This window comes from Lonchura striata, chromosome 2, assembly GCF_046129695.1.
Source record: "Lonchura striata isolate bLonStr1 chromosome 2, bLonStr1.mat, whole genome shotgun sequence".
NCBI lineage: Eukaryota > Metazoa > Chordata > Aves > Passeriformes > Estrildidae > Lonchura > Lonchura striata.
The window spans coordinates 29,614,011-29,640,385 of record NC_134604.1 but is presented as its reverse complement, the minus strand read 5'-3'; the positions used below and the strand labels follow the sequence as shown (position 1 = coordinate 29,640,385).

The window sequence follows — 26,375 nt, the reverse complement described above, 5'->3', positions numbered from 1 at the left end:
CGTGAGCACGTGGTTGAGATGTGTTAGGGCTTTCATGCGTGGTATCTATTTTTCTTCTCCCAGCAAATGTGGGGTGAATGCACCTAGAAGCAATTATTTATGCATTTTGGTCTATTACCTTGCTAGTCATGCCACTATGTTCTGATGGGGGCAGAGGGGATGGTGACTTTTGTGTTTATTTTGAAGGCTGAACTAACTGCGAGCCATTTTCTGAGCAAAAGCAAAACACAAAAACTGGGTATTTTAAGAATTATATTTACTGAGCTAACTCCTAAGTGGTTCCAAACTGTTTGCTGAATAACAAAAGAGCAGAAGGATGTGTATTTGCATTAAATTTTCTTAGATTTACATAAATGCAGAATATCTGTCCTTTCACGTACAGCAAAAGTAGCAAAATCTCAGTGTGCAGAGGGAATCTGCTTGAATGCATTTATGTATTTAAGTCACGCTGTTCATCTTTCTGTACTGTGTCCACTAAAAATCCCAGCAGATAATCCGCTTTGTTCTTCTTCCGCTATGCCATATAGTGAAGTTAAGAGGAAAGACCCAAGAATTCAACCACCGGCCAACTTTGCATTGGGAAATGGCTTCCTGAGAGGCAGCATATTTAAATAAGCCCTGCAGGAGGGCTGGGAAGCAGGGTAGGTAAAACAAGGAGAAGAAGCAAGAGGAGTAGAAGGGAATGACAAGGGGTGACACAGCCTGTCAGAAGACTGGAAAGAGGAGGGATGTTTTCAATCGTGATTTTTTTGTGAGCCTGTCTTTGCTAACGCAGCACAGATGGGAGGTCGTGGTTCTCACTCACAGTGTGACAGACACACTCTTAACACGAGCAAAATATTCTGAAAGTAATCGCTGCCACGCAACGCAAGCTGCAGCCACCACAAGCTGGCTGTAGCATCCCGAATATGATTTTTCCCATTTGAGGATCAAATCAGAGCTGTCCTTCACTCGGGGTGCCCTTCATCTGAGGTCAGAGTCAGTTGTTGGGTGAGGATTACGTAAGAGGCACAGATGAAGGGAACCAATGAGGAAATGGCTGTGGGTAGCTCTGACTTCTGGTAACGAGGTTTTCTTTGTCTTCCAGACGTCCACGGGGCTCCTCTGCGGCGTTCGGGCGCGTTACGAAGCTGTTCCCGGCCCCAGCGCTGGGTGCGTGCCGGCAGCAGGTAGCGAGGCAGGGTTTCTCACCCTGCCTTTATTTGCCTCCGCCAGGCGATGCTCAGTTCGCTTTCCCGGGGCCGGGAAAAACCCCTGGGGGTGCCGGGGGTGCCGCGGGCAGGCGAGGCGGGGCCGGGCAGCGGCGCCGTTCATCGCCTTCCGAGCCGCCCTTCGCTCGCCGCCGCCGCGCCGCCCGCCGAGCGCTGCTCCCCGCCCCCGCCGCCCCGGCACGGCCCGGGCAGCTCAGAGGGAATAAAGAAAGGAAACGGAGAGACATCATGGTTCTTGTTCATGGCGAAAAGAGAAGCGGCCTGAATAGAGGGGAGCGAGATGGGAGCCTTGCTTCTCACTCACAGCCCCGTGTCGCTCGTTGTTCTGGCCATCCCCTCGGAGCACCTCGGGCACTGCAGCAACAGATCCTGCATTCCTCACGACCGTGCCCTTGTCCAAATTCCACAGAAAGGTTGCCGTTCTAATTCCCGCTCCCAGGGTTTCACGCAGCGTTTGCTATCACCGTGAATCTCTGCGAGCAAGGTTTGCGCATGGTGGTTTCGGCAGACCTCGAGGTTTGCTGAACTGGCAATGGCCCCGGAAATGCAGCCTCTGGTAAAGCGTCCATCAGGTGTAAGGACTGCCTGTAAGGCTGCAGAAATACCCAGGGAGAGCCACAGCCTCAGCCCCCAACCTCACAAACTCAGCCCTTAGGTTGCACTTGCAGAGGAGCAGCATTAGGGACAGAAAAAAGGATCTGCAGAGCCGTGTTTGTTCCAGACAATTTCCTGTTCCTTTCCCCTCTGTGTTTGAAGGCAGCAATGCCTGACTTATACTTTGGAAAAACTGAGAGAGCCCTACCATCTCTGGGACATTGCAGGAGTGGGAGGATCACTAGTATCCAGGGACCAGGAATTTATTTTATCCCAGATCTGGAGAAAAGAAGAAAGAAAGAAAAAAAAAAAAAAAGAAGAAAACCAAAAGAGATGTTTACATTTCTGCCCTAGAAGATCTTTACCTGCCTTTGCATCCTGACACTTGAGGTCAACTCCGCACTCCAATCAAACACCAGAGCGCCTCAGAACAAAAGGAAAACACACCAGACAGGAAAGGCTTTCCAGACTGGAGGTCTCTGAAGGATGATTCAGGTTTGCAGAAGCAGCATCAGAGAAGTTGAGGCAGCACCACCAAGGGCTTTGTGTGAACTTCAGCACTCACAGATGAGTTCTGAGCTGGTGACAGGAGTCAGAGTCAGCAGCTCACTTACAAACAACCTCCCTCCAAGAGGTTTGGCCCTTCCCATAGGACTTGTGTCCACATCACGATCCTGCACCATTTTGCTGTTGACAGTTCCCCTTTTGTGGACGTTTTGGTTTCAGCCTCTGCAGAATGCAATTACTGCGTACACAGAAGGGACTTCTGAAGAGCTTTCTGTATGCACACAGGCACAGGCCTCCCGTGAGAGGTCTTCTTTCTCAATACTGAGCAGTTTTGAGACCTGCTGTAGCAAGAAATATTGCCAAGTCCTCTATGCATTCCACACGTGAAGCATGCTACTGGGTCATTTTCCTCTGTCAGGCTCCAAAATCCAAGGACATGGCTCCTGCCACAACTCAGGAGCTCCGTTTCTCAACCACTTCTTGCAGCCTGCTATTTCCAGTCCTCTGGCACGAATCCAGTCTGGCTCCTACACGTGGTGGGCCGGATGCAACAGTCACCAGAAGCACCAGTGAGGAAGCGTGCCCTGGGCTGGAGCTGGGATGAGTCAGTCTGCTCTCTTCCCTGTAATCCAGTGGGGCTGGTGGTAGCTGAAGGGACCCAGCACTCCCCAGAGATGGTGACAGAGGTGTCATCCCCCTGCTTTCTGGAGACTCCCCACCACTGCAGTAGGTGCACACAAGTACCTAAGCTGTGCCTGTGATTCCCAGTGGCTGTCCAGGATCAGTGATGACCCACAGCTGGCTTACAAAGTATCCTCCCTGCTTCCCCAGCAGAGCACTGCGTGCACTCGCTGTCCATGTGCTCAGCACAGACGAGCAGCTCTGTGGGTGCCTCCTACGTGCCCATGCCATGCAGGAAGCCTGGGATAAGTGCTGCCTCTGCAGCAGCCAGGCAACGCTGTGGACTCTGGCCAGGAACCAGCTGGCCGCGAGCCACAGGGATTACTACAGAATCACAGAATATTCCGAGTTGGAAGGGACCCACAGGATCGTCAAGTCCAGCTCCTGGCCCTTCACAGGACCATCACCAAGAGTCACACCATGTGCCTGAGAGTGTTGTCCAAACACATCTTGAATTCTGTCAGGCTTAGTGCTGTGGCTGCTTTCCTGGGGAGCCTGTTCGAATGCCCAGCTACCCCATGGGTTAAAAACCTTTGCCTGATATCCAGCCTAGACCTCCCCTGACACAAGCTCAGGCCATTCCCACGGGTCCTGCCACAGAGAGAAGCGATCAGTGCCTGCCCCCGCGCTGGCCCTGCTGGGGAGGCTGAGCAGAGCGACGGGGCCTGCCCGGTGCCTCCGTTACCACTGCATCCTCCCATTCCCATTCCTACTCCCACTCCCACTCCCACTCCCACTCCCACTCCCACTCCCACTCCCATTCCCACTCCCATTCCCACTCCCATTCCCACTCCCGTTCTCGTTCCCGTTCCCATTCCCATTCCCACTCCCACTCCCATTACTATTACCATTACCACTCCCATTCCCATTCCCACTCCCACTCCCACTCCCATTACCACTCCCACTCCCATTCCCATTCCCACTCCCATTACCACTCCCGTTCCCATTCCCATTCCCGTTCTCACTTCCATTACCACTCCCATACCCACTCCCATTCCCATTCCCACTCCCATTCCCATTCCCACTCCCATTCCCACTCCCATACCCAATCTCATTCCCATTCCCACTCCCATTACCACTCCCACTCCCATTCCCATTCCCACTCCCATTACCACTCCCACTCCCATTCCCATTCCCATTCCCATTACCACTCCCGTTCCCACTCCCATTCCCGTTCTCACTTCCATTACCACTCCCATACCCACTCCCATTCCCATTCCCACTCCCATTCCCATTCCCACTCCCATTCCCACTCCCATACCCAATCTCATTCCCATTCCCACTCCCATTACCACTCCCGTTCCCATTCCCATTCCCACTCCCACTCCCATTCCCACTCCCACTCCCATTCCCATTCCCATTCCCATTCCCATTCCCATTCCCATTACCATTCCCACTCCCACTCCCACTCCCACTCCCATTCCCATTCCCATTCCCATTCCCATTCCCATTCCCATTACCATTCCCACTCCCACTCCCATTCCCATTCCCATTCCCATTCCCATTCCCACTCCCATTCCCACTCCCATTCCCATTCCCATTCCCACTACCATTCCCACTCCCATTCCCATTCCCACTCCCACTCCCACTCCCATTCCCATTCCCATTCCCATTACCATTACCATTCCCATTCCCATTCCCATTCCCATTCCCATTCCCATTCCCACTCCCATTCCCACTCCCACTCCCACTCCCACTCCCACTCCCATTCCCACTCCCACTCCCATTCCCACTCCCACTCCCACTCCCACTCCCACTCCCACTCCCACTCCCACTCCCACTCCCACTCCCATTCCCGTTCCCGGGCTGCCCGGCGGGAGCTGGGGCCGGGGGCGCCGCCCGCGGGGGCGCCAGGGGGCGCTGTGCCGCGCGGCCCCGCCCCGCCCGCGCCCTGCCCCGGGGCGGGCGCGCATGCGCGGCGCGGGCGGGGCGGAGGCAGCGCGGTGCGGGGCGCGATGGGCGCGGGGGCGTGAGCGGCCCGGGGGCTCGGGCAGCGCCGAACCGGGACCGCCGGCACCGGCAGGCACGGCGGGGCGGGGGCGCGGCGGGTGGGCCGGGCCCGGGGGGCAGCGGTGCCATCACCCGCCCCGGCTGGCGGCGGGGCGGGGCGGGGCGGGGCGGGGCGGGGCGGGGGGGCGGCTCCGCGCTCCGCCCCGCCCGCCCTCAGCCCCGGCTGCGCTCACCGCCCTCTCCGCTCCGCAGAGGCCGCCCCCGAGCGAGGGAAGCATGTTCCGGCTGATGCGGGATGGCGAGCCGGAGGACCCCATGTTTGCCATGTGAGTCGGGGTGGGCGTCCTGCGGGGGGTCGGCGGCAGGGCTGCGGCACGGAGCGCCCCCGGGGAGGGGCGCGCTGCCCGCGTCCCGCCGGCGGGCCGGGCCGGGCCGGGCCGGGCCGGGCGGGCCGGGAGCGCCGCCGCAGCAGCGCAGCTCTCCGGGGACGGACGCAGACATCCTCCGGAGGGGCAGCGCGCCCGGCAGCAGCGACCGCGTCCGACTCCTTTCTGCGCTACGGCAGCGTGGTCTTGGAGGAAAGCGTAACAAAGTAGGCCAAAAGGCATCGCAGCTGTCTTGAGAGGAAGAGAGGGCTGGAATCATAACTAATCTTTTTCTTTGCGCAAGGATTTTTTTTTGTTTCATTATGCAAACTAGGGTTGCAGTTGAGATAGATAAAATCTGCTGCTCTGTCCAGTGTTTGTTGCTGTTCTGCACAGGAAGTCATTAATGGAGCTGGAGAAGGCTGCTGAAGCAGTTGTCAAGTTGTGAGGAACAAAGTAAAGACAAAACAACGAGTGGTTTTGAAACACAAGTATTGAAATCTGACAAAGCTCCCAAGAGCTGTTCCTGGGATTCCTTTCACTGAATGTTTTTGTTTCTGTCCTCAGTACAGAAATTGGATGCTATTGATAAATTTTGGCAGTGACGCTTAAGTTGGCAGCCTTGCTAAAGTGGAAAAGGAATAGACTGTAATACAGGAAGAATTTGATTATGTTAAACAAGACATTAGTAGAAATTTGGTGAAATTTATGTATGTAGAAGAATAGTCAATTTATTAAATCAATAGTAAGCAAGAATTTTATCAGCTGTGAGCAAATTAGCAGGAGAGGAGACCTTGATGTCCCAGTTAGTCACCGAATGACAGTGTGTTCTCATTAACATGACAGGTATGAGTCTAGCTTTTATTATGGGAAGCATTTCCAGTAGAGACAGAAAAGTATTGGTTTTAAGTATTTAAGTAGTGGGTGCTTCTGTCATCTCAGGAATAATCTGTGCTATAGAGGTCATTAAAACTCAAGAGGGATAATTGCAGGCTACAAGATGAGCAGGAAAAAAGCTATGGTATTTCCCAGAAGTTTCTTATTGTGGCCACCCTGTTCTATGACTCTTTACCCTTACCCTCCTTTTCCTCCTCTTGCTTCACCAACCTGTGTGAGTGTGTGCAGCCCTCAAAGTGGAGGCTGAAAGAGAAGGGAAAACCAGTTAGGGATCCCAGTTATTGTTCCCTTTCTCCCTCAAATCTGGAAAAGCTGTATGTGGTCTCACGCCCTGGGGGGCAGAGGGATGCCAGGCTGTGCAGTACAGTCTGGAGGTTCCAGTCTTGCATTTCACTGTTTGTGTCTGTGTACATGGAAGGGTGAGGGGATGATATATGGGATTCTCTTGCTCCCTGGTGCCTAAGTGTAGCCCTCACCTTGCAGCCAGGAAGGTCTTTGTGCACCTCCCTCTAAAAGATGTTGGAGCATTGAGGTTTTGGAGTGGTTTTGACCATACTTGGCTCCAGAGCACTACTGAAGCAGAACACCAACCTGCTTCTGAGCAGACAGAAATTAGTACCTGAGAGGGTTTCTGCGGTATGAAACCTTCTATCACAAGAAATGTGATTGGATCCAGAGATCCCTTCCAGCCCCTGTAATCACCATAGACAACACAGACTACACAGGATTCTCAATTTCCAGCTTGGGAAGGACTGTACAGTTGTGTAAGAAAAACACAGAGCTGGGAGGAGCGGATTATATGGGGCTTTATCCTCACCATTGTTCTCTCCACCTCTCCAAAAGGGATCCTTTTGCCATCCACCGGCAGCACATGAACCGCATGCTGTCTGGGAGTTTCGGGTTCGGGCCGCTCCTCGGCATCACGGATGGCACCACACCTGGGGCTCGCCAGGCTGGCCGCAGGATGCAGGTAACGCAGGCTGAGTACAGGCTAGAATTTCCCAAACTGATCTGTCACTTTCTGTCTCCCACCCCTCCTGGCTTGGGCACGCCCCCTCTCCTCCACACAGGTGCAGAATAAATCTCTTAGGCAGTGGTGTTCTGGTCCTTCTCTTTATTCCACCTGTATTAAGGTGTTGAAGGCAACAGTGTTCTAGGTTGGGCGGGAGGAAAGGAATAAATACGTGTTGTTTCTCAAGGATGTGAATTCATATAATGGGGAGAAATTTAGGAGCATCACCTCATGTCTGGTTCATCAGGGGTGATATGGCTTGAACGCCAGGAATCCGTGGGGTGCTTTCTTGATCTGTTTGTAGAGCCTGAGTGTTCCCAGTTCTGTTTCTGAGAAGGATTATTGTGTTCTGATGAGGATCTAGTGTTTGGCTGTTGCAAAGTCATTCTCTGTTCTGCTTTTCTGTTCTCCTGGCAGGCAGGAGCTGTTTCACCCTTTGGGATGCTCGGCATGGTAAGTTTTCTGTTTTTCTGGGTCAGATTAGAGGCTTTCCAAGTAGTGGCTCCATACTGAGATTCATCAGCACTGTGTGCAACCGGTGCTAAAATGTAGCCATCTGTGAGCGTGACCAGCTATCCTACCAGGTGGGGAGGATGGAAATGTCTGAGGATACCAGGATGAGCTTTAGATTTATAGTAAATGGAATAGGGAAGAAGGTATTGAACTGAAACTGGAAGCATCTGGTTTCTCCTGGACCTCTCATTGAGTTGTTTTATGACTTCAGGCCTTTACCTTGTTTCCCCTCTAATGTTTTAATCCTGTCCGTGAGCTGTTTTTGAAGAGAGAGTCTAACTCTGTGTATATGGGGAAGTTGTATTTGCACCTTGACCAGGGAAAAGTCATAAAGCTGTTATAGCACAATATTTCATGGGAATTGGGACAGTTAATATCTGGGAAGAGCAGGTAGTCCCTTAATAACCTCATATGTCTGAAAAGAAGCTGCAGAGCTGGAGGTAATGGAGGAGCTGTGAGGATGGGAGGAAAGGACTTGGCCATCAGTAGACAGAGGGGATTATTGCACCTCCTTTGCCAGTGGTGGCAGCTGGAGAAGCCAGCAGAATTCTTCAGGTAAGCAGGGCTGGAATGAGAATGGCTGTGTGTACGTGAGAACACCGCACTCGGAGCGTGCTGATCTCCGTCTTCCGCCGAAATAATACAGTGCAAATAGGTTATTCCAGATCCAGCAACTTCAGCTGCCTTGCTCTGCAGAATTGCCTCAATGAAAGAGACTCCAGCGTCCTGGAATTTTTGTAGCTCAGAGGAGGATTAATAAGACTACAAACACATAGACTTCAAAGCATAATAACATTGTGTGTGAGTACTGCTCTGCTGGAAACGAGAACAAGAGGCTACTCGAGGAAACAAAAAAAAAAGAAATCAGCAAGTTTGAACTGACATTGTAATTTTGTTTACATATTGCACAATTAACCTGTGAGACTTGCTGGCCCAGGGTGTTACTGCAGTGTTCAGGTTTAAAGAGTGGAAAAGGCAGGTGTTTGTAGGGGAAAATAAGCAAATTTGTTTTTATGCTAGAAAGAAAACAATCAGTGGAAACTTTCTTAAGATCACTGTTAGTGCACATGCTGAGAATCATTCTCCTAACTTTGCTGAGTCCCCAGGCTTACAAACCCCAGTGCATCGGCAGTTGGATCCAAGCTAAAAGAACAACCTTTGCCAGAACATTGGGCAATGCAGCCTGAGAGAATGGAGAGAACAGCAACCCCAAATTCTGTTGGCTTTTTTTTTCCTGCGCTACTGAAAGAACGTGAAGAAAAACCAAAGGTTCTTCTTCTTAGGCAGCAGATTTTTTTGCAGATAGTTTGTTGTTCTTTCCTCATGTTTCTTCCCAGACTGACTACTCTTGTGTTTTCTTTTCCTTTTTATTAGGCAGGTGGCTTTATAGATATGTTTGGGATGATGAACGACATGATTGGAAACATGGTAAGAACCCTCCATGAACTGTTCTGTATTGAGGGGAGTCCTGAGGGTACTTCTGCCATCCCTCTAATGTCTCTTACTGACTGAGCCACACCTGCCAAGGTGGCAGAGGCTGTAAGCTTTGCTTCATCGCTGGGAGTCAGTGACAGGACTTGTTCCTGAGTGCAGGGAGAGGAGAGGGGTGAGGAAGGAAGCGTGTGGGTGGACATGTTTAGCAAGAAATAAGTATTAATTTAACAGAAAGGTGTATTCTCCAGAAAAAATGGCCCCATGGGGATTATATTCATCCTATTGTAACTTCTTACTTCATTGTAGAGAGGGAATTAAATGCTATCTCTTCTTCCCTCCCATCCTTTCTTTCCACCATTCCCCATTCCTTCTTGCAGGAGCATATGACAAGTGGTGCTAACTGCCAGACATTTACCTCCTCAACTGTCATCTCTTATTCCAACCTGGGTGATGGGCCCAAAGTCTATCAGGAGACCTCAGAGATGCGTTCAGCACCTGGCGGGGTAAGGAGGAGGCTGCTGGCTTTGCTGTGAGGGGTTGGGCTTTGTTTGGTGGCTTTGTGGGTGGCCACCTACAGCACTTCGGCTTTGCAGTCAGCTGCAGTTCGAGGAGCACATTGTGCTCTTGTGACTCACTGAACCGTGCCAAGGGCCCCTGGGAGGAAATGGGAAGAGCTGGCAGTGGGGAACCCATTCTTCCCTCTTCGTAATGTTGCGTCTGACATCCTGGGAGTAGTGGCAGTGCCAATTGCCTGAAATACTGGAGGCAGGAATCGGGGTGCCTTAGGGGGCTGGGAGAAGGAATGAAAATGTTGTTTCCACGTGGGAATCTTCCCCCAGATCCGTGAGACAAGACGAACCGTCAGGGACTCGGACAGCGGCTTGGAACAGATGTCGATTGGACACCACATCAGGGACAGGGCCCACATCATGCAGCGGTCCCGGAACCATCGCACAGGTGACCAGGAGGAGAGGCAGGACTACATCAACATGGACGAGAGTGAGTAGTGCCCGTGTCCTCCTCCCAGCAGAGCCAGGTGCTGCTTCCCCGCCTGAGCCGGTCGTGTTGCTGCGCAGGTGACGCAGCGGCGTTTGACGACGAGTGGCGGCGAGAGACGTCGCGGTTCCGGCCGCAGCGGGGCCTGGATTACCGGCGCCACGAAGGCAGCGGCGGCCGGCGGGCCGAAGGGACTCGGCTCGCCATCCAGGGCCCTGAGGATTCTCCCTCCAGACAGTCCCGCCGGTACGACTGGTGAACTCGGGGCAGACCTTGTCGGGGGTGCAGCGTGGCCACCCCCAAATCTACCTACACGCTCTTGTAAGTCTCAACAAGTTCCTTCCTTGTCTTCTGCTGTGTGGTGGCCTCTTAGCCTCGGGGTTATTTATTTTTTTTCTTTGCATTCACCTTACCTTATTTTGAAGTTTTGGTTTTCCCACCTTGAGAGAGCAGGGGAAGGTGTGAATTTTGAGAAGATGCTGTGCTGAATGGGAAGGTGGAAGCTGTTTAAGTTAGCTTTGTCATGAACAAAAGACCTGTGGTGTCAGCCTTAACTGATGACATGATGTAGGATTGCAATATGTGGAGTGTTTATATTGTCATTGTGTAAAACATAGAGACCATTTGCTGTCCATCCAGTTTGAAATATAAGTAAGTACTGGTGTCTGCTCTCCTATCCTTTGAATAGGGCTCACTAGGATGTGATCTAGTGTTTGAAAAGGGACATTTCCCCCTTTTTTGATGTCTGGACATCAGGTTTGAACACATCTTTATCTGTCTTCTGCTTTCTAGGCACCACTTATTCTGTTTATGTCTTCTGTTTCCTTTCCTCCCAGGTACAGACAGTGAAACTCTGAAGCCTCTTCAAAGCACCACTTGGACCCTCCTCAAATTTAGTATTAACCTTCCTCCCACTTAAGAATCGAAACAAAGCAACTAATCTTTTGCATTGCTCTATTTCACCCCATTTGGGTGCTGCAGTGGGGCGTGGGGAATCTCACTGATGTGCAAGGAACACATTAATTGCCCATTCCCTCTCTGCTGTCCCTTGGCTCTGTTCTTTCTGCCAGTAGTGCTGGGCATGAGGAGCTGCCACCTTGCCTCTTCCATCCTTTCCACTCTTTCTCTGCTGGGTTGGGCTGGTTCTGAAGTTTGTGTTTAGTCCCCTGTGAAAGGAATGTGAGGGAATTCTGCTAGAGCCCCCTGTCAGTCCCCTCACCGGGACAGAGGCTTCCATTCCCCTGCTGCACCCTGGAGCATCTGTGGAGAAGCAGAAGGATGTGCGCGTTGGAGAAGGGAGGAGCAGAACAAAAGCTGGATCAGCCTGTGGGCCCCCGACCCCTCTTCAGTCAGCTCCCCCACTTTTTTAATTTGTGAAACTTGTAACTAGATGTTTACTGAATAAAGAAACAAACTGTAAAGAATTGGTGGATCAGTCTTTACCTTCAGCTGATGTAATTGTGCCTGCTGTGGAATTAAGTAACCCCTTTCTCATCCTTGGAAAATTGCTGAGGAGAAACTTGGTGTGAAATTCTCAGGCTTTGTTTTCTTCTAGTAAATAGCCTAATAGCCTTCCCATGTGGTCACAGAGTGAGATGATGCTCAACATGGAGATTGTGAAAGAAGACCCAAGAACTCACCATTTGCAAAAAATGCCCTCTAATTGCTGTAGTTTTGCTGTGCACTCGGGGGAAATTGGTTGGTCTTTCTTGCTGCCTGGTCAGCTGTGCAGCCCTGAATTGGACCTCTGGGGCTTCTGCACAGACAGGGAATATTTCCATTATTTTCTTATTATATCACTGCAACTCTGGCTGACATTATGAATGACCTTTCCTTAATTTCTTCATTATTAGGTGAAAATTGAGAGGCATTAGGAATATAGGAGCAGGGAAGATCTCTTGGGTTTTTGGCCAGTTTCATGCTCTGGAGACACTCTTATACAAACCTTGTCATCAGTTTATTTGGAACAGAAGGCAGAAAATCAGTTCATGATTTACACTTGGAAGTGGTATGCTTGGATCTTGTGGTGTATCCCTCTGTTGTACGTTTGGGCACTAACAGAGACACGCCTTGCTGGGGACTCGCTGTCCTGCCCTGAGAAAAGGATTCAGCATCCACCCTCTGGAAGCTCAGGGCAGAGTTTGCATGTGTTCCACCCTTCAAGGAAGTGCATAACAGGGCCGTGGCTGATGGCAAGCTCTGTCCCCACTTCCCCGTGCCATTTCATCCCATGGCAAATCCCAGTAGGAGTCATAGAATAGTTTGGTTTGGAAAGCACTTCAAAGACAGCAGCCTGCTGTCCCTGGCAGTGGAGTGACTTTCTGGAGGTGTCACAGCCAAGGCAAGCCCTGAAGAGAGCAAGGCCGAAGTAGTTCCACAGGAAAAAGCAGGGCTTGGGAGAGGTTTTGTGGAAGTCCTGGAGTTACCAGAGTGTGAAAGAAGGGACTGCAACAACAGCAGCCCTCATATCTCTGGCAGTCTTGAGCCAGTGCAAGATGTGGCACCTGGTGCTTTGATCCAGTGAAAAAACAGCTGGGCTCAGAAAGGTGCTCGCAGCATGGAGATGGTGGCAGTAACCAGCTGACAGATCCTAGCCAGGTTTTGAGGTGATGTCTGAGATAGAGAACAGGTGTTGCATTAATAAGCAGACAGGACTCAGTTTCTTCATGCAGAAAAGTCAAATTTTATTGTATAGGTCATATTTTGTAGGATTATCAGAAGGCATGTGTCAGATCTTACTGGTGGACAATACATTCACACTCAGTTCATTGATCAGTACATAGTATTTTGCATGTCTATCAAACTTCTGTATTTATAGTTAGTTTATATATTTTTTTCTACTGAGTCTCATGAGGCAGCTCTTATTGTTTATGCAGGTGCTAGTTTTTCACTCAAGAATAAGTTGTTGTGTTAACGAGCTCTCATACCAAGATTGTTTTCACATGGGAACTTGCAAATTACTTAGCTGCACTTAGAAGGAATGACAGGCTAGCTATTAATTTAACAGAGCTGGCCTGATTTTATGAGGCCTTTCTTTTCTAATTCTTCTACCTGTCTACAACAAACCGGAAGATGGCCGTGATGGTGGTGGGGATTAACAGTGACCTTTGATCGTGAGGATCCATTCCTCTTTGGGCATGGATTTCCTAATCTTGATCTAATCCCAAATCCTTTTATCTGGATTCAGCCTTTGCTCCCTGTTGGGTGCTGGCCTGGTTACTGATTTAGGTAGGACCCTTGCGTGCTTTCGCGCTCGGCAGTGGGAGGGGATTTACCTGGCTGCCTGAGCCTTGCTAACTTGCTGCACAGTCATTCCCAAGGTCTCAGCCTTCTCCAGGGACAGCAAGGCACTGCTGGTCTAGGAATATGGGAAAGAACTTCAGTGAGAGGAGAACTCTGTGTCAAGGCAGGAGTCCAGGGGAGAGTTTTAGAGATCCCAAACCAGGAAGTAGGGGAAGTATATTGAGAGAGCAAGCCCTTTGCCTGTCCCAGGCTGACATGGTGCATGCACTTCTCTGGCTTCAGAAAGCAGGAGGGATTTTTCCAAACCTACCTGGGGTTATTTTTTTCCTATGAGTTACAGTTTCAGGTGAAATGGTTTGCCCTTAAAAGCAATCTACCTCCTGTATAAGGGCATGGGAAAGGCTGGGATGAGATCCTTCAATTCTGAAATGTCTCTGACAGCTGTGCCAGCAAGATGGAGAAAGAGGAGGCTGGATGTTCTCAACATGAAAATCAAACAGTATTTATTTCAGATGGCAGGATGTGGTTCCAAGTCATCCTTATTCATCCAAGGGAGACAAAATCCCTTCTTGCTCCTTCTCCCATAGCTGTCACCTTCACATTGGACGAATTGAAGCACCACATCAGGGCAGTTCAGTGGTACTACTGGATCTTCCTAAGGAGCAGGTAGGACACCTGAAGTGAGACAGAGGGGCCTGACATGCTTTAATGAGACAGAGGGAAGACAGAGGGTGCATAGAGTGAGGTGAAAATAAGCTGGAAACACTAGTAGGAAGATGGATAGTATAATCTTGGAGGAGAATGCACTAGCTACACGCAAATAAACCAGAAACTTAGGTGGTTTTGTTTGTTGTGTATTCAGTTTTCCATAATTGAAAACATATCCTGAAAATAAAACCCATTAGGGTTAGTAGGAACTTTGTCCTTACATGCTTTTGTGGGTAGCCCTGAAGGTCTGTGCATCTTTAACTGTACTTTTTGAAGTATTGTAAAATAATGGGGGAATTGTAGAGTACTGGGAAAAAAGAAGTCTGGGAAAGTTAACCTGGTGTCAATACTTGTAAATAAAAAATTAGATGATATCCACACCTGTAAACCAGGCAAACTGACATAAAATCAAGATAAGAGATGCAAAATGCATTGAATTTAAAAACAAGTATTTATGTCTTGGTGTTTATAATGTGTGATCTCACTTCTCAAAATTGTTCCTGTCCAACAACTGTGATAATTTCTGATTAAATTATGGATTGGGTTGACAAAGGCACTACAGCAACCCAGAGTCAAAGGTTGCAACAGCACGAGGTATTTTATCTGGCCACACAAGACTATTTTCTGAAGTAAAATAAGTTAGTAATTATTAAAACAACAAAAAGGCCAATATTATAAATTTTACTTCACTGATAGATTTCAAGTAATGAGGGGGAAAAGAGACTGTAGAATATGAAATTATTTCCAGTAGGATGTTGTTCTGAAACTAATGCTCATTAGTAACTTGATTAATGATCTGAAAGAAGGTATTAAACCAGTGTGATGAAGCTTTCAGAGGATCCAAAGAACAATGAAAGTAATAAATGTTGGAAAAAGATGAGATGTACTGAACAGTCAGTAACTATTGGTGTGTTTATTTATAAACAGTAGGTATTTTTGGCTGCATTGAATGCAGAAAAGACATTCACCCAGGGATGTAAACATAGTCTGTGCTCTTTCAAAATGGAGAACTCCAAAAGGAATTGGGATTGGAAGACAACCAAGGAAAGGAATGGTACTTGCATCATTCTTCCTCTGTGCAAATGAGTTACACTGGGATGCATTAGCCTGTGTTCACCAAGAACAAAGGTAAAAATTCTCCCCTTTGAAGAATCACAGAATGGTTTGGGTTGGAGGGGACCTTAAAGATCATCCAGTTCCAGCCCCCTCCATTGGCAGGGACACCTTCTTCTAGACCAGGTGGCTCAGAGCTCTATCCAACCTTGAACACTGCCAGGGATGGGGCACCCACAGCTTCCCTGGGCAACCTGTGCCAGTGCCTCACCATCATCACAGTAAAGGATTTCATCCTAATACCCAGCATAAACATGCTCTCTTTCAGTTTGAAGCCACCTCCCTTCTCCTATCACTACACGCTCTTGTAAATAGTCTTTCTCCATCTTTCTTGTAGGCACCCTTCAGGTACTGGAAGGCTGCAAATAGGTTACCCCAAAATCTTCTCTTCTCCAGACTGAACAATACAAATTCTCTTTAATTTTCCCAGCCTTTCTTTGTTGGAGACGTGCTCCATCCCTCTGATCAATTTGGTATATCAGAATAGTGAGAGTAGTTGTGGGAAATCTGGGTATTGGACATTATAAAGGAAACTAAAGGAGACTCAAGAAGGGTGAAACAAGGATGACTTGGAGCCTGGAAACACTGCCCAGCACTACAGGTTAACGTGAACTGAACTCCTGTGTCTGAATTCACTCCGCTGGAGCACAGGCTGGTGTTACCTAAATGGGAATGTGGCTTCTGACACCAGAGGGCTCTTCAGCCCAGCAGAAAACCTGCAGCGACCTCACGATGGAACTGGGAATGAATGCAGACCTTGTGTGAGAGCAGCAGAGCACACCCCCGTTTCCCAGCTCCCCCTACTCCAGACCCCATGGCCTGTCCCAAAAAGAATTTGGGGAGTAGGCACAGGAACAGGGCAAGGGAGTTCTTGACCACTTGAGAAGCCAAGCCATGTGATTATACCAGTCCCTTTGGGCTTCAAAAATCCGTGAGTGGGAGAAGGAAACAGACTGGCACATGGCTAGACTGAAGGGAAAGGTGGGAAGGGCAAGAAGAGACCTTTTGACTTGACAAGGGCTTCAAAGCAGATGGGACCACAACGAGCTGCAGGAAACAGGACTCTCTACGGGTACAGTGGTTTGCTCAGGAAACAAACAGGCACTGCCATGGGGCTGGAATGTAAAATCCTACAAGCTCCAGTACTGGAGAACAAAAGGAATTAAAATAGACCTCAATCCAGTGTATAACTTAAAAATTACTTGTTTGATTTGCAGTATTTTTTTACTTTCCATAACACTCTAAAAAAATTTGATTTGATTTTATATTTCAGCCCTGTCTTAAATGTAACTGGGATTTTTTTCCCTCCTGGGAATTTTCCTTTTTAAAGAGAACACTTCAAAAACTGTTTCCATGGGGAAACTTTACTTTGGTTATTATTACTTCCACCATCTCCTCACATCTGGATGGCTTTTTAAATCCTGAGGGCACTTAATACAAACTTAGCGTAGGGGGAAAAGGTAATAAAAGGAAGGGAAATAGAACAGACACTACCTATCTCCAACTGCTGGTGATATAATGTCCAGAGGTAAGCTGGAAGATCAGACAGTAGCCTCACAATTTCCATCCCTTACTCATGACAGGAAAGGAGAACAAAGATTGCAAAAGGATAAATGCTTGAGTAAATAAATAAAACCCAGCAACATTGCCAAATTGGATGAGGGTATCACACAGGAGGAGGTAGGTGGCCTCGAAGGTGTCAGTAACAGCAAAAGGGCTTAAAGTTTGTAGCACAAAGTGAAAGGGAAAAGGAGCATAGGGCCTAAAATCAAGATTTTTAGCTATAAACTGGAGCTCTTCTGATTCTAACCATCAGAAAATAATAAATACTCTGGATCACCAGAGGAGGAGACATGCAATCCAGGAGGCATTTCTGGTGGCTATAGGTGTGTGTTACTGTGCCTGTGAGAGATGATGCTCAGACTTCACCTGTGGAAGAGAACTGTGCTCTTTTCTAGCCAAGAAAGCTTAATTTGAAGTGCAGGTAAGAGAGCACTTTTTCACTCTATTTGAAGAGCAAGTAAGAGAGTAAGGAGAGCTCACAGTGCACGAGGGGGCTGATTTGGTTAGTTAAGCAAAGTGAAGTCTGTACTCAAGGGAAATAAACACCAGGGAGGAAGTACAGCTTCAGCTAGAGCCAGGCTGGCACAGGCACAAGAGAATATCAACTAGCTGTGAATTCATTTAAGCTGGAAATTAAAAAAACTTTAACCACTACAGCAGTTGGGTTCTGGGGCAGCCTGCCAAGGAGACTAGTGGGGACAATAAAATTCACCAGTTTGGGGTTGGCACCTGAGAAGATTTTGCAAGGGATTGTGAAACCACAGTGGTGAGAGATCACCCTCGGTCACCAGGAGCCTCCTTGTTTTTGCTCCCACCAAAGAGATCATCCATCTTCCCACATCCTGAAACCAGTGCTAAATGCTTCAGAGGCAGATACAGGCAAAGCCTCCCCAGAAACATTTTCTCCTGATCTGAAGGGGCTTGGGCTTTATTTGTCCTCAGAACAGGAGTGTGCAGGGCAGTTTTTAACACGTGCACAAGTGCTACAGGAATTCTGAACATTCTCGCTACTGTAACAGGGTCACAGCTCTCGAATCCAGCTGACATTTTGCTGCCTATTGAATTCATCACAACAGGAATATAATTGCACACTGCACAAAGAATTTTTGCAAATGAACTCCTTTCCTTGGCAGGAGAAGAGCCTGCCACCAGCAGAGGAGGCAGACAATAGTCCAGCCTAGTTCCACACTGGATCAAGAGGGATGCTCGTGGAAAACTGCAGAAGATGAGAGAAAAACACCCAAAAGATGGGGTGCCTGTGGAACCAGTAGAGAAAACAGGTGGTTTTTATATGAGTATTTCAGCTAAGCAGTGACTAGTACTAGGAAAAGGGATGAGGAAAGAAGAGCCCTGCAGGTGGGAACACAGACAGACTCCCATGGAGCTCATGGCAAAAAGGGAAAGGGGTCACAGAAGGAAAATGAGCAGCTATTCCAGGGCATCCAAAGGAGACAAGAAAAATGTCAGAGATCTGAGAGATGCATTTGCAGCAGCTGACATGAACTGTGAGATTCTTCTGACTATTCTACCTTGCTCTGCATCAGAATCCTGCAGAGGCAAGGCTTCATCCCAGAAGGATGATCCAGCTGTGGCAAGCAGCAGGCACAGCCCTCAGGGGCTGTTGTTAGGGGGGGTCTTTGTACAAAGGTACAGCCCCACGGGCAGCAGAGTGGGACACACATCATCTGTGCCAGCTCTGCCAACAGACCAGACTGCAAGCACCCACCTGGCACAAAGGGCCTCCAGAGGAGCACTTATCCACTGCCCTGGTGGAGGAGAGGCAAGGCATCCCAGCATGGAGCTCTGGGAGACCACACACATGCATGACCACCCTGCAGACCAGCAGATGAAATCTGGCTGGCATGGCCACGGCCTCTGCAGCACCACTCCTCAGCTGGCATCAGGAGCTCACAGGAGGATGCAGGTGGTGGGCACATGTCCTGCTTCTGTGCAGGGCTGCCATTCTCCCTGCTCCCCTCAGGCAGGCCTGAGGAACCTGCTGTCCAGAGATGTGCCCCCCAGCCCGTGTCACTGGTGCAAAGGAGGCTTGGTAATGTGTAACAGCACTTGGGTACACACCAGCCCATCATTCTTCAGGAAACAAACCACCCCGCCAAAGGTCTCCTCTGGAGAACAGAGGCAAGGGCAGCCCCAGCCACCCTGGTAAATAAAATATTGACTCCTTTTGAGCACACAAAGACCATCTCTGACTCCAGAGGTACCTTGGCACAGAGCAGTGCAGGTTGGGGAGCACCTCAGGGAGGTCCTGCAGGGTGTCTGTTCAGCTGTGACACTTTTCCCCACCCTCCAGGTACAGATGGGCACTGCTGCAGAAGCCAAGCTGCTGGCATCAGCTGCCCAGCACCTTCATAACCTTCGAGAAGGGGAGTAGCAAGCTCCCCAGAAGAAATTGTGTCCCAAGAATGCATTAATTACCACCACTAACCCAAGTCCCTGGTTACCTGTTGCCACAGAGCAGCTGGAGGTGGCTGGCAAAAGCTTGACATCAGTGACAGAGCAGTTCAGGTCCTCTCCTACCTCCTCCCTTTTCTGAACCCATGTGAAAGCCCCATGTAGGTACCCAAAGAGGGGTTTGCAATGAATCACTGCTCAAGAGCTGTTAGACTTTCTGTGCTGGGGATGGCAGATCTGCTCCTCATTTTGGGATGGACATTTCTCTGTACCCTCTTCCACAGCCCCCTAAACCAAATTCCTTCACAGGGCTCAATGTGTCCAGGTATTTCTGTTCTCCTCTATTCGGGGTCTGTTTTCTTGGTCTTTTCTTTGGAAAAAAATGGGTTAAAACATAAGGACATTTAAAAATGAAAACTTATAATAATACTCAGTACTTACCTCACTCTTGCAATCTTCAAAGTGATTTATAAATGTTAACTAATTAATTAATCTTCACATCTTCTCCAACTGAAATTCAGAGTCACGGCTGAGGCGAGTAGAAAAATAAAAACTGTGGTTTTCAGGTGAAGGGCAAAGGCAAACCTATGCTCCTGCCCTCTGTTTGCCATCCACCAAGGCAATTTGCAGCAATACTTTCATTCTGCACTGCAACCCTCTCATTTATTTTTCAGTCCTACCAAAGGTCTGAAGTAATTTTATGTGCTACTTCCAGCTTTCCTTTTCTTAATGGAGGTCTTAAAAGGTGCTCCCTTTGAAAAGTAAACAAAATGGAAGACTTTCAGAGCTGTGTTTAATCCCAAACTCTCCTAAAATCCATAATACAGCCAGCCTTGAGAGGGGGACACAGGCAAATGGGGAGGGGGAGCAAAGCTGGTCTATGGCAAAGGCTGCTCCCAGAGGGTTGAGCTGACCCTGGGACACGGCAGGGGGCTGGCTGTCATGTAACAAAGTGATGGCACAAGGACACAGCCAGACTTGTGCCAGCTGTGACTGGGCTGTGGTGATCCCAGTCTGGGGCTTCAGCACAGCCTGGGGCTGGAGTGGTGAGCCCTGCCAGACCCACGATGGTCCACATGCTGGCTGCTGTCACCCATGTGGGGACTTTGTGCTCCCAAGGCTGATGGCAGCACGTGGCACGGAGCTCGGGCACTGCTCGGCCCGGCCTTTGCTGCAAGGGGCGTCACACAAGCGCTGTCACACACAGCCAGCCTGGAACTCTCAGTGCTGGCTTCCAACTCCACTCCTGGGATCTGCAGCCTGGATTTAAACTGTGGATTCAGGGCATTGAAACAGACCCTTTGTGTCTAATAGCCACAGTTTGGTTAAAGATAGCAAGGCCCAACAGACCAGAGAGGAGATGAGACACTCAGGGCAAAGAGCTGCTACAGCTGCAACTCCTAAGCAGCAGGTTCTCGTGGGACACAGATATCCTCCTCCAGTACTGGTAAGTTCAGCTCTCCCTGGAGGTGACACTGCTCCAGCCCAGCTCCCGCTGGACATCAGCCAGGGGCTGTTGGAACACGTGCTGTGTCTGGCTGCTCAGCTCCATCCCAAGCCCATTCTCCTCAGTCTTTCTCATCACACCCCAACGGCTTTGCAAGCAGCAAATCTTTCAAAGGGTGTGAGGTGCCAGACATCTGGCAGGTGCTTGACAGCTATCTCCTGCCCTGCTGGCACCTCGGCTCCAGACTAGCCCTTCCCAGGAGCTGAGGATCTGATGCACACGGATGTTATTGTTTCTGCAGACAACGGCAAACGCAGCGAGCGCAGTGCTTGCTGCCTGACAGAGACAGATGAAGGTGATGTGATGCAGAAGGAAGAAGGCTCAAGTGATTTAAACAAAATCACAATCCCTCCCAACAACTTCTGGAGAACAGGATTCATCAGGGAGACTCCTAAATTTGTCAAATCTCTCTAGGTGGGTGTACACAATCCTGGCCCAGCTATCCCCTCATGTACTCCAGCAGCCAGATTTGTGTCTCCCATCTGGACAACTTCATACCAAAACTCTCCTACTTGGCACTTCTGTGCCAGGAAACTACAGCCAAGGTGCTCAATGCCTCGTGCAACAGAAGGGGGAAGGTTTGGGGCTGCCCGAGCTCTTGGGAGACCCCAGCCAGTGAGAGCCATCACCCCAGGAGAGCTGGCATATCCCTGTCCCCAGCAGAGCCAGCTGGTGTGCCCAGCCCTGTGACCACACACAGAGGAACAAACAGAGCTGCTGGGAAGTTTTAGGAGCTCATGGGTTCGGCTGACAGGGCTTTCCCACAGACAGTCACTGCAGTATTACAGCAGCTTGGAATTAGCAAAGCAGCAATATTGCATCAAACCTGCATTTTGTGGGGTTTGAGATCTGAGATGGCACCTTGCTACCACCAGAACAGGCACAGACTCACCCCCCTCCCCTTCACAAGACTTGCTCACACTACCTTGCCTCAGCTCCAACTCTCACCTGTCTGCACAGGGAGCTGACCCAGGAGAAATCCCACCCCAGCCAGTGAACCCAACAAGGCCCCATAGAGACAAAGTTCCCAGCTTTCCTTCACTGGATTATTTTTTTCCGTGGTTTGCTCACACACAGAAACACAGGTTCAGGGAATCAAATTTTAGTCTTGGCACAAGGCGCAGAACCAAGCGGGGGTGGGAGTCATGGTGTCAATTTACATTTACATCAGCTACACGTCGTGGAGAGGCAGTGTGACACTGACACCCGTCTGACTCGGCTCCAAGCCAGCCTCGAGGAGGCATCCTTTGAAGAATCCAAGTTAGTTTTTTTCCTGGGCATCTCACAGGAGTCACTTTCACTGATTTGGATTTTTTTTTTCCCAGACATCACCCCCACCTGAGAACAGCTTGTGCAGCATCTATCCTGTGAGAACTCACACATGTGGGCATTGACTCTGTTCCCCTCACCTGTCAGGCAAGTCCCCACATCACTTTCCATTCTGTCCAGGATCACAAGACACACAGTACTGACACAAATAAGGACTTTTTCCTCAGTCTCTGCACCTTCCTCTGAGACTACCTGAAAATCACCTTTTGAAGAGGACAGAAGAAAATCAACCACACAATAAACACTTTAAGTAAGATTTATGATTAATTTCTATTTTATGGAGTCTCATCCCAATAGAGATACTGCGGCACTACCTTTGAAAAGGGAACCTCGTATTTTGAGGATATTCCACCCCAAAATGGGACAAAGGCTCTTAGCATCACAGCTTATTTTGGAACCTCCAGAGTTGTGTGCAAGGCAAAGAGATGCCATGCCAACAGGAGCACAGGTTTGTATAGATATGTCCATAGATCTATATTTTTATTGTTTTATATATATTTATAATATATTTATATATTTTTTTAAAAGAATCCCTTCAAAAACTACCCTCCCACCTAGCAAAACAAAGATTAAACAATCAAAGATGGTGTCCTGGAGCAAAGTATCCCAGGGGGTCTCACAGAGCCAAAACAACTGCTGTGCACCAGCACCCTCCTTCCAAGCTCTTGTGATGCCCTGGGGGTGCCAAGGTGACTGTCACACCTTTACGGCTCCTGAAATCGACCTGTCAAAAGACAGGGAGAGAGAAAGAGAGAAACACGTGGCCGTGGCGACGGGGGCTCGAGCGGCTGGGGAAACAGCAACATGTACAACCTCAAGCTCAGAGTGTGAAATGCTCAGAGTGTGATGAAAAGGAGGGAGACACTGCCTGGAAGGTTGGTAAAGAAAGAAAAGAGAACAAACATGCAGGAGAGTTAGTTGGCAAGATGGATCTCAGAGAAGAGCTCAGAAGCAATCACGCCTGGGACCCTGCTACCCCTCCATCCCCCATATCTCTTCCTCTCACCCTCCCAGTTGTGAAGGGAGATCCAACTAGTTTGATTTAGACCAAATCTTCGTGCTGCCCCGGAGCCTGTGGGCACAGGGAAAAAAAAAAAGAAAATAAAAGTTCAAAGTGCACACTCAGGTTCATATTTTCTTTCCTTCCTAAGTGCACAGAAAGAAGTGTTCCCACACACACGGGCTCTGTCTGCCCACAGTGCTCACCCTTTGGCTTTGGAGGTTTTCTTGCTTGCCTGGCGCTGGTTGGTGCCAGGGGCCGGCTCCCTGAGCTCCGTGAGGTGCTGCTCTGGGTCTTGGGACGTGGCTGCTGCAGCGGCTGCTGTTGTCACTTTAATGGTCTTCTTCAGGTTTGCCACCTGCAATAGTGGCAAAGTAAGAACTAATGGCTTTCCCAAAGCTGGGGACTTTTTAGCTACGGGCTTTTTTATTTGCAATTTGGGGTTTTTTTTAAATTTGTTTCTAAAGGAAGCCCTGGAGCTAAGAGCTGCAAGCTCACATCAAGCAAAAGAGCCAACATCTGTCCAGGCCCCTGCACTGCAGAAGAGTATTAAGCTGATTTAAGACTCTTCTTCAGTCACAAGTCCCTGGGGGGTCTGACCTAGGGAAAAGGCAATGCCTCACTTCAGCAAAGCCTCTAACAAGCACAGGGTACTGGCTCTAGTTGTTTTAAGGTGAGGGGCTTTGGCTGCTCCCTGCTGCACCCACTCACCTCGCTCTCGATCTGCTGCTTCAGGGCCAGCTGCTGCTCTTTGTGCTGGTTGGCCCGGCTGACCTGCTCTTCGATGCCCGACAGCACCACCTCGCAGCCCTGGCACCTGGAGAGGAGACCCACAACTGAACAGGCCAGGGAATTGGCACAGCATGGATGGAAATGTGAAAGACAGCAGATTTCAACTGCAAAAACACTGGGAGGTGGCAGCTATGCCAAGCAGGGAAGATAAAGGGGCAGGAGTCTGATGTAATAACACAGGGAATTATGTTATTATCTGGGAGGGGGACAGGTAACAAAGCCATGCTGGGTTAAGAACTACAGATAAACACTCAGGAAGCCTCCTGCCAGCAGCCAGCGCTGTACAAAGGCTGCTGCGTCCCCATCACCCCTCTAGACACAACAGGGGGATTTGGGAAGTTATTTCTGGAAAATTACTTTCCATTGGAGTACGGGAAAGGGGATCAAGTAGGTCACCTCCCAACACCACCCACCCTTAGCAACAAAGGATCCAGGGAAGCCACTGGCCACTCCTGCAACCTTTTTTGGGTTGGGGGCTTCCTCCTCACCACTCCTGCAATGTGCGGGTGATGGTGCTAAGCTCCTCCCTCCGGATGTCCCTCCCAATGCTGTAATCCACCTCCAGGCGCTGGTTCCGTTGATCCAAGCTCCCTCGAAGCACATCTGCATACACAGCCTCAATCACCAGGTCCTCCAGCTGCCGGACATTCTTCAGCTGCAACTGCTCCAGCAGCACTGAGTAGGGGATGCACTGCGGAAACACGATGGTAACTAGCACAAGATAATCCCAGTGGGGGAGAACTCGGGGAAAAACAGGGCCACTACCTTGATTTTGGCAGCCAGAGTGACGACTGACAGGTGCCTGAGTTTGTTCTTCTGGGCCTCTGTCAAGGGAGGGAGGTTTGCTGCTTCAGCTGTTGTCAGGGGAAAGAACAGGATATTGGAATTTATGCCTCGTTTCTCAGTTCTGCATAAAAGCATCTGTACCACACCCGTCTCTTAAAACATCTCCACACCAATCCCCCAAGTGGTGCTTCGTCTTGCCAAGCCATCCCCATCAACTCTCAGCTCAAAAGACCTTTTCTGAGCAGCCTTTCTTTCTGCCACCCTCAACTCAGCCTTTCTAGCTGTCCCATGCGTTATTTACGCGGGTCTGCACATCCCAATGGATATCCAAGTCTCTGCCCCGGCCCCTCAGAAACGTCTTTGCCGGGATGCTCTTTGGCAGGGCCCAAAGCACAGAGCGTCGTGCCGGGGGCTCGGCCTGGCTGCCGGGGAGGGAAGGAGGGAAGGAGGGAGGGAGGGAGGCCCTGTGCGCCCCGCGTTCCCCCCGCGGGATCCCCAGCACCGGGCCGGGATGCCCGCGCCGCCTCACCCAGGTAGTCCGCGTAGGTGCCGTAGGCGAAGATGGTGAGGAGGCGGAACACGGGGGAGAACTCGCTGTCGGCCAGCTGCGGGGACACAGGGTCAGGCGGCGCCGCCGGGCCGCGGGCAGGGCCGGGCGGGGCCGCGGGGCCGGGCGCGCCTCACCTCGCGGACGGCGGGCATGTCCAGCAGCTCCCCGAACACGTAGATGCCCGGGGCCTCCAACACCTGGTGGATCAGGCTGGCGAGCGCGGCGCCGCGGGCCGCCTTGGCCAGCAGCAGGAACTGCTCCTGGCTCTGCCCCGTCACCTTCCCCTCGGCCGCCATGGCCCGGCCCGGCCCGGCGCGGCCCGGCGCGGCCGCTCGCTCGCCCCCGCAGCCCCGGCCCGGCCGCTCCCGGCCGGCCCCGCGCACCGCCCGCTTCCGCGTCTGACGCGCACCCGCCGCCCATTGGCGGAGCCGGCCGCTTGTCCCGCCCCCGCCGCTTCCCCATTGGCCGGGCCGGGCGCCGCGCGGCGGCGCAGTGCCGCCGCCAGGGCGCCCCCCGCTGGCGGGGCTGAGCGCTGCGCCCCGTCCGTCCCGCCGCCGTCCCGTCCGTCCCGCCGCAACCTCCGGCCATCCCGGGCCGTTCCCGGCCATTCCCGGCCATCCCGGGCCGTTCCCGGCCACCCACGGCCGCCCTCGTCATCCTGCCACGGCGCGTTCATGTCCCCGGGCCAGCACAGGCTGCGGTCTCCGGCCACCTGCTGGTCCCCAGCCTCGGCACCAGCCAGCCCTCAACTCCGTTCTGTGCTTTTTTCATGCCCTGCCCCGCTCACCAGCCACGTCTGCTCACTGTTCTCTTATTTTTCATGACCCGTCCTCTGTCAAAACTCCCCCAGGCTGCTCAGCCATCGTGAGGTGTGTCCCAACAAGGCAATCAATGCCAGAAGAATATCCACATGTTTTTGGGTCTTGCCGGTCAGGTGAATATCTACTCTTCATCCCTACACCTGGAAATGTTCATGGCCAGGATTGATGGTGCTCTGAGCAGCGGGGTCTAATAGCACACCTCCCTGCCTCCAGCAGGGACTTGGAACAAAATGATTTTTAAGGTCCTTTCCAACCCAAACCATTCTGTGATTCTATGATGAATGTTGAAATAACTGGTGGGAAAACAGATGCACTACTATATGGCATGGTGTTTTTCACATCTCAATGATCTATTCTATAAGCACCACACCAGAATTGAACGAGGTGCATA

At 50.5% G+C, this 26,375-nt stretch overlaps 2 protein-coding genes across 4 annotated transcripts; one reads left to right on the top strand and one right to left on the bottom strand.

Moving 5' to 3' along the window:
- Positions 1-4,903: 4,903 nt before the first annotated feature.
- On the top strand, positions 4,904-11,584 carry MLF2 (myeloid leukemia factor 2). Of its 2 annotated transcripts, none has more exons than XM_021548959.2 (9): positions 4,904-4,936; positions 5,196-5,269; positions 7,049-7,175; positions 7,635-7,670; positions 9,105-9,158; positions 9,542-9,667; positions 10,004-10,163; positions 10,241-10,481; positions 10,997-11,584. In XM_021548959.2, exons 2-8 carry the CDS (start codon positions 5,220-5,222, stop codon positions 10,417-10,419), a joined length of 732 nt encoding a protein of 243 aa, XP_021404634.1. In that variant the 5' UTR covers positions 4,904-4,936; positions 5,196-5,219; the 3' UTR covers positions 10,420-10,481; positions 10,997-11,584. The 2 variants fall into 2 exon arrangements, with proteins under 2 accessions (XP_021404634.1, XP_021404633.1); XM_021548958.2 differs by having other exon boundaries at positions 4,928-5,016.
- Positions 11,585-22,277: 10,693 nt separating this feature from the next.
- On the bottom strand, positions 22,278-25,495 carry COPS7A (COP9 signalosome subunit 7A). Of its 2 annotated transcripts, none has more exons than XM_021549011.3 (8): positions 25,298-25,495; positions 25,143-25,218; positions 24,593-24,681; positions 24,316-24,518; positions 23,747-23,852; positions 23,242-23,393; positions 23,042-23,107; positions 22,278-22,903 (listed from the first exon to the last, which is right to left on the bottom strand). In XM_021549011.3, exons 1-7 carry the CDS (start codon positions 25,457-25,459, stop codon positions 23,068-23,070), a joined length of 828 nt encoding a protein of 275 aa, XP_021404686.1. In that variant the 5' UTR covers positions 25,460-25,495; the 3' UTR covers positions 22,278-22,903; positions 23,042-23,067. The 2 variants fall into 2 exon arrangements, with proteins under 2 accessions (XP_021404686.1, XP_021404687.1); XM_021549012.3 differs by having other exon boundaries at positions 22,278-22,759.
- Between the last annotated feature and the right edge of the window lie 880 nt (positions 25,496-26,375).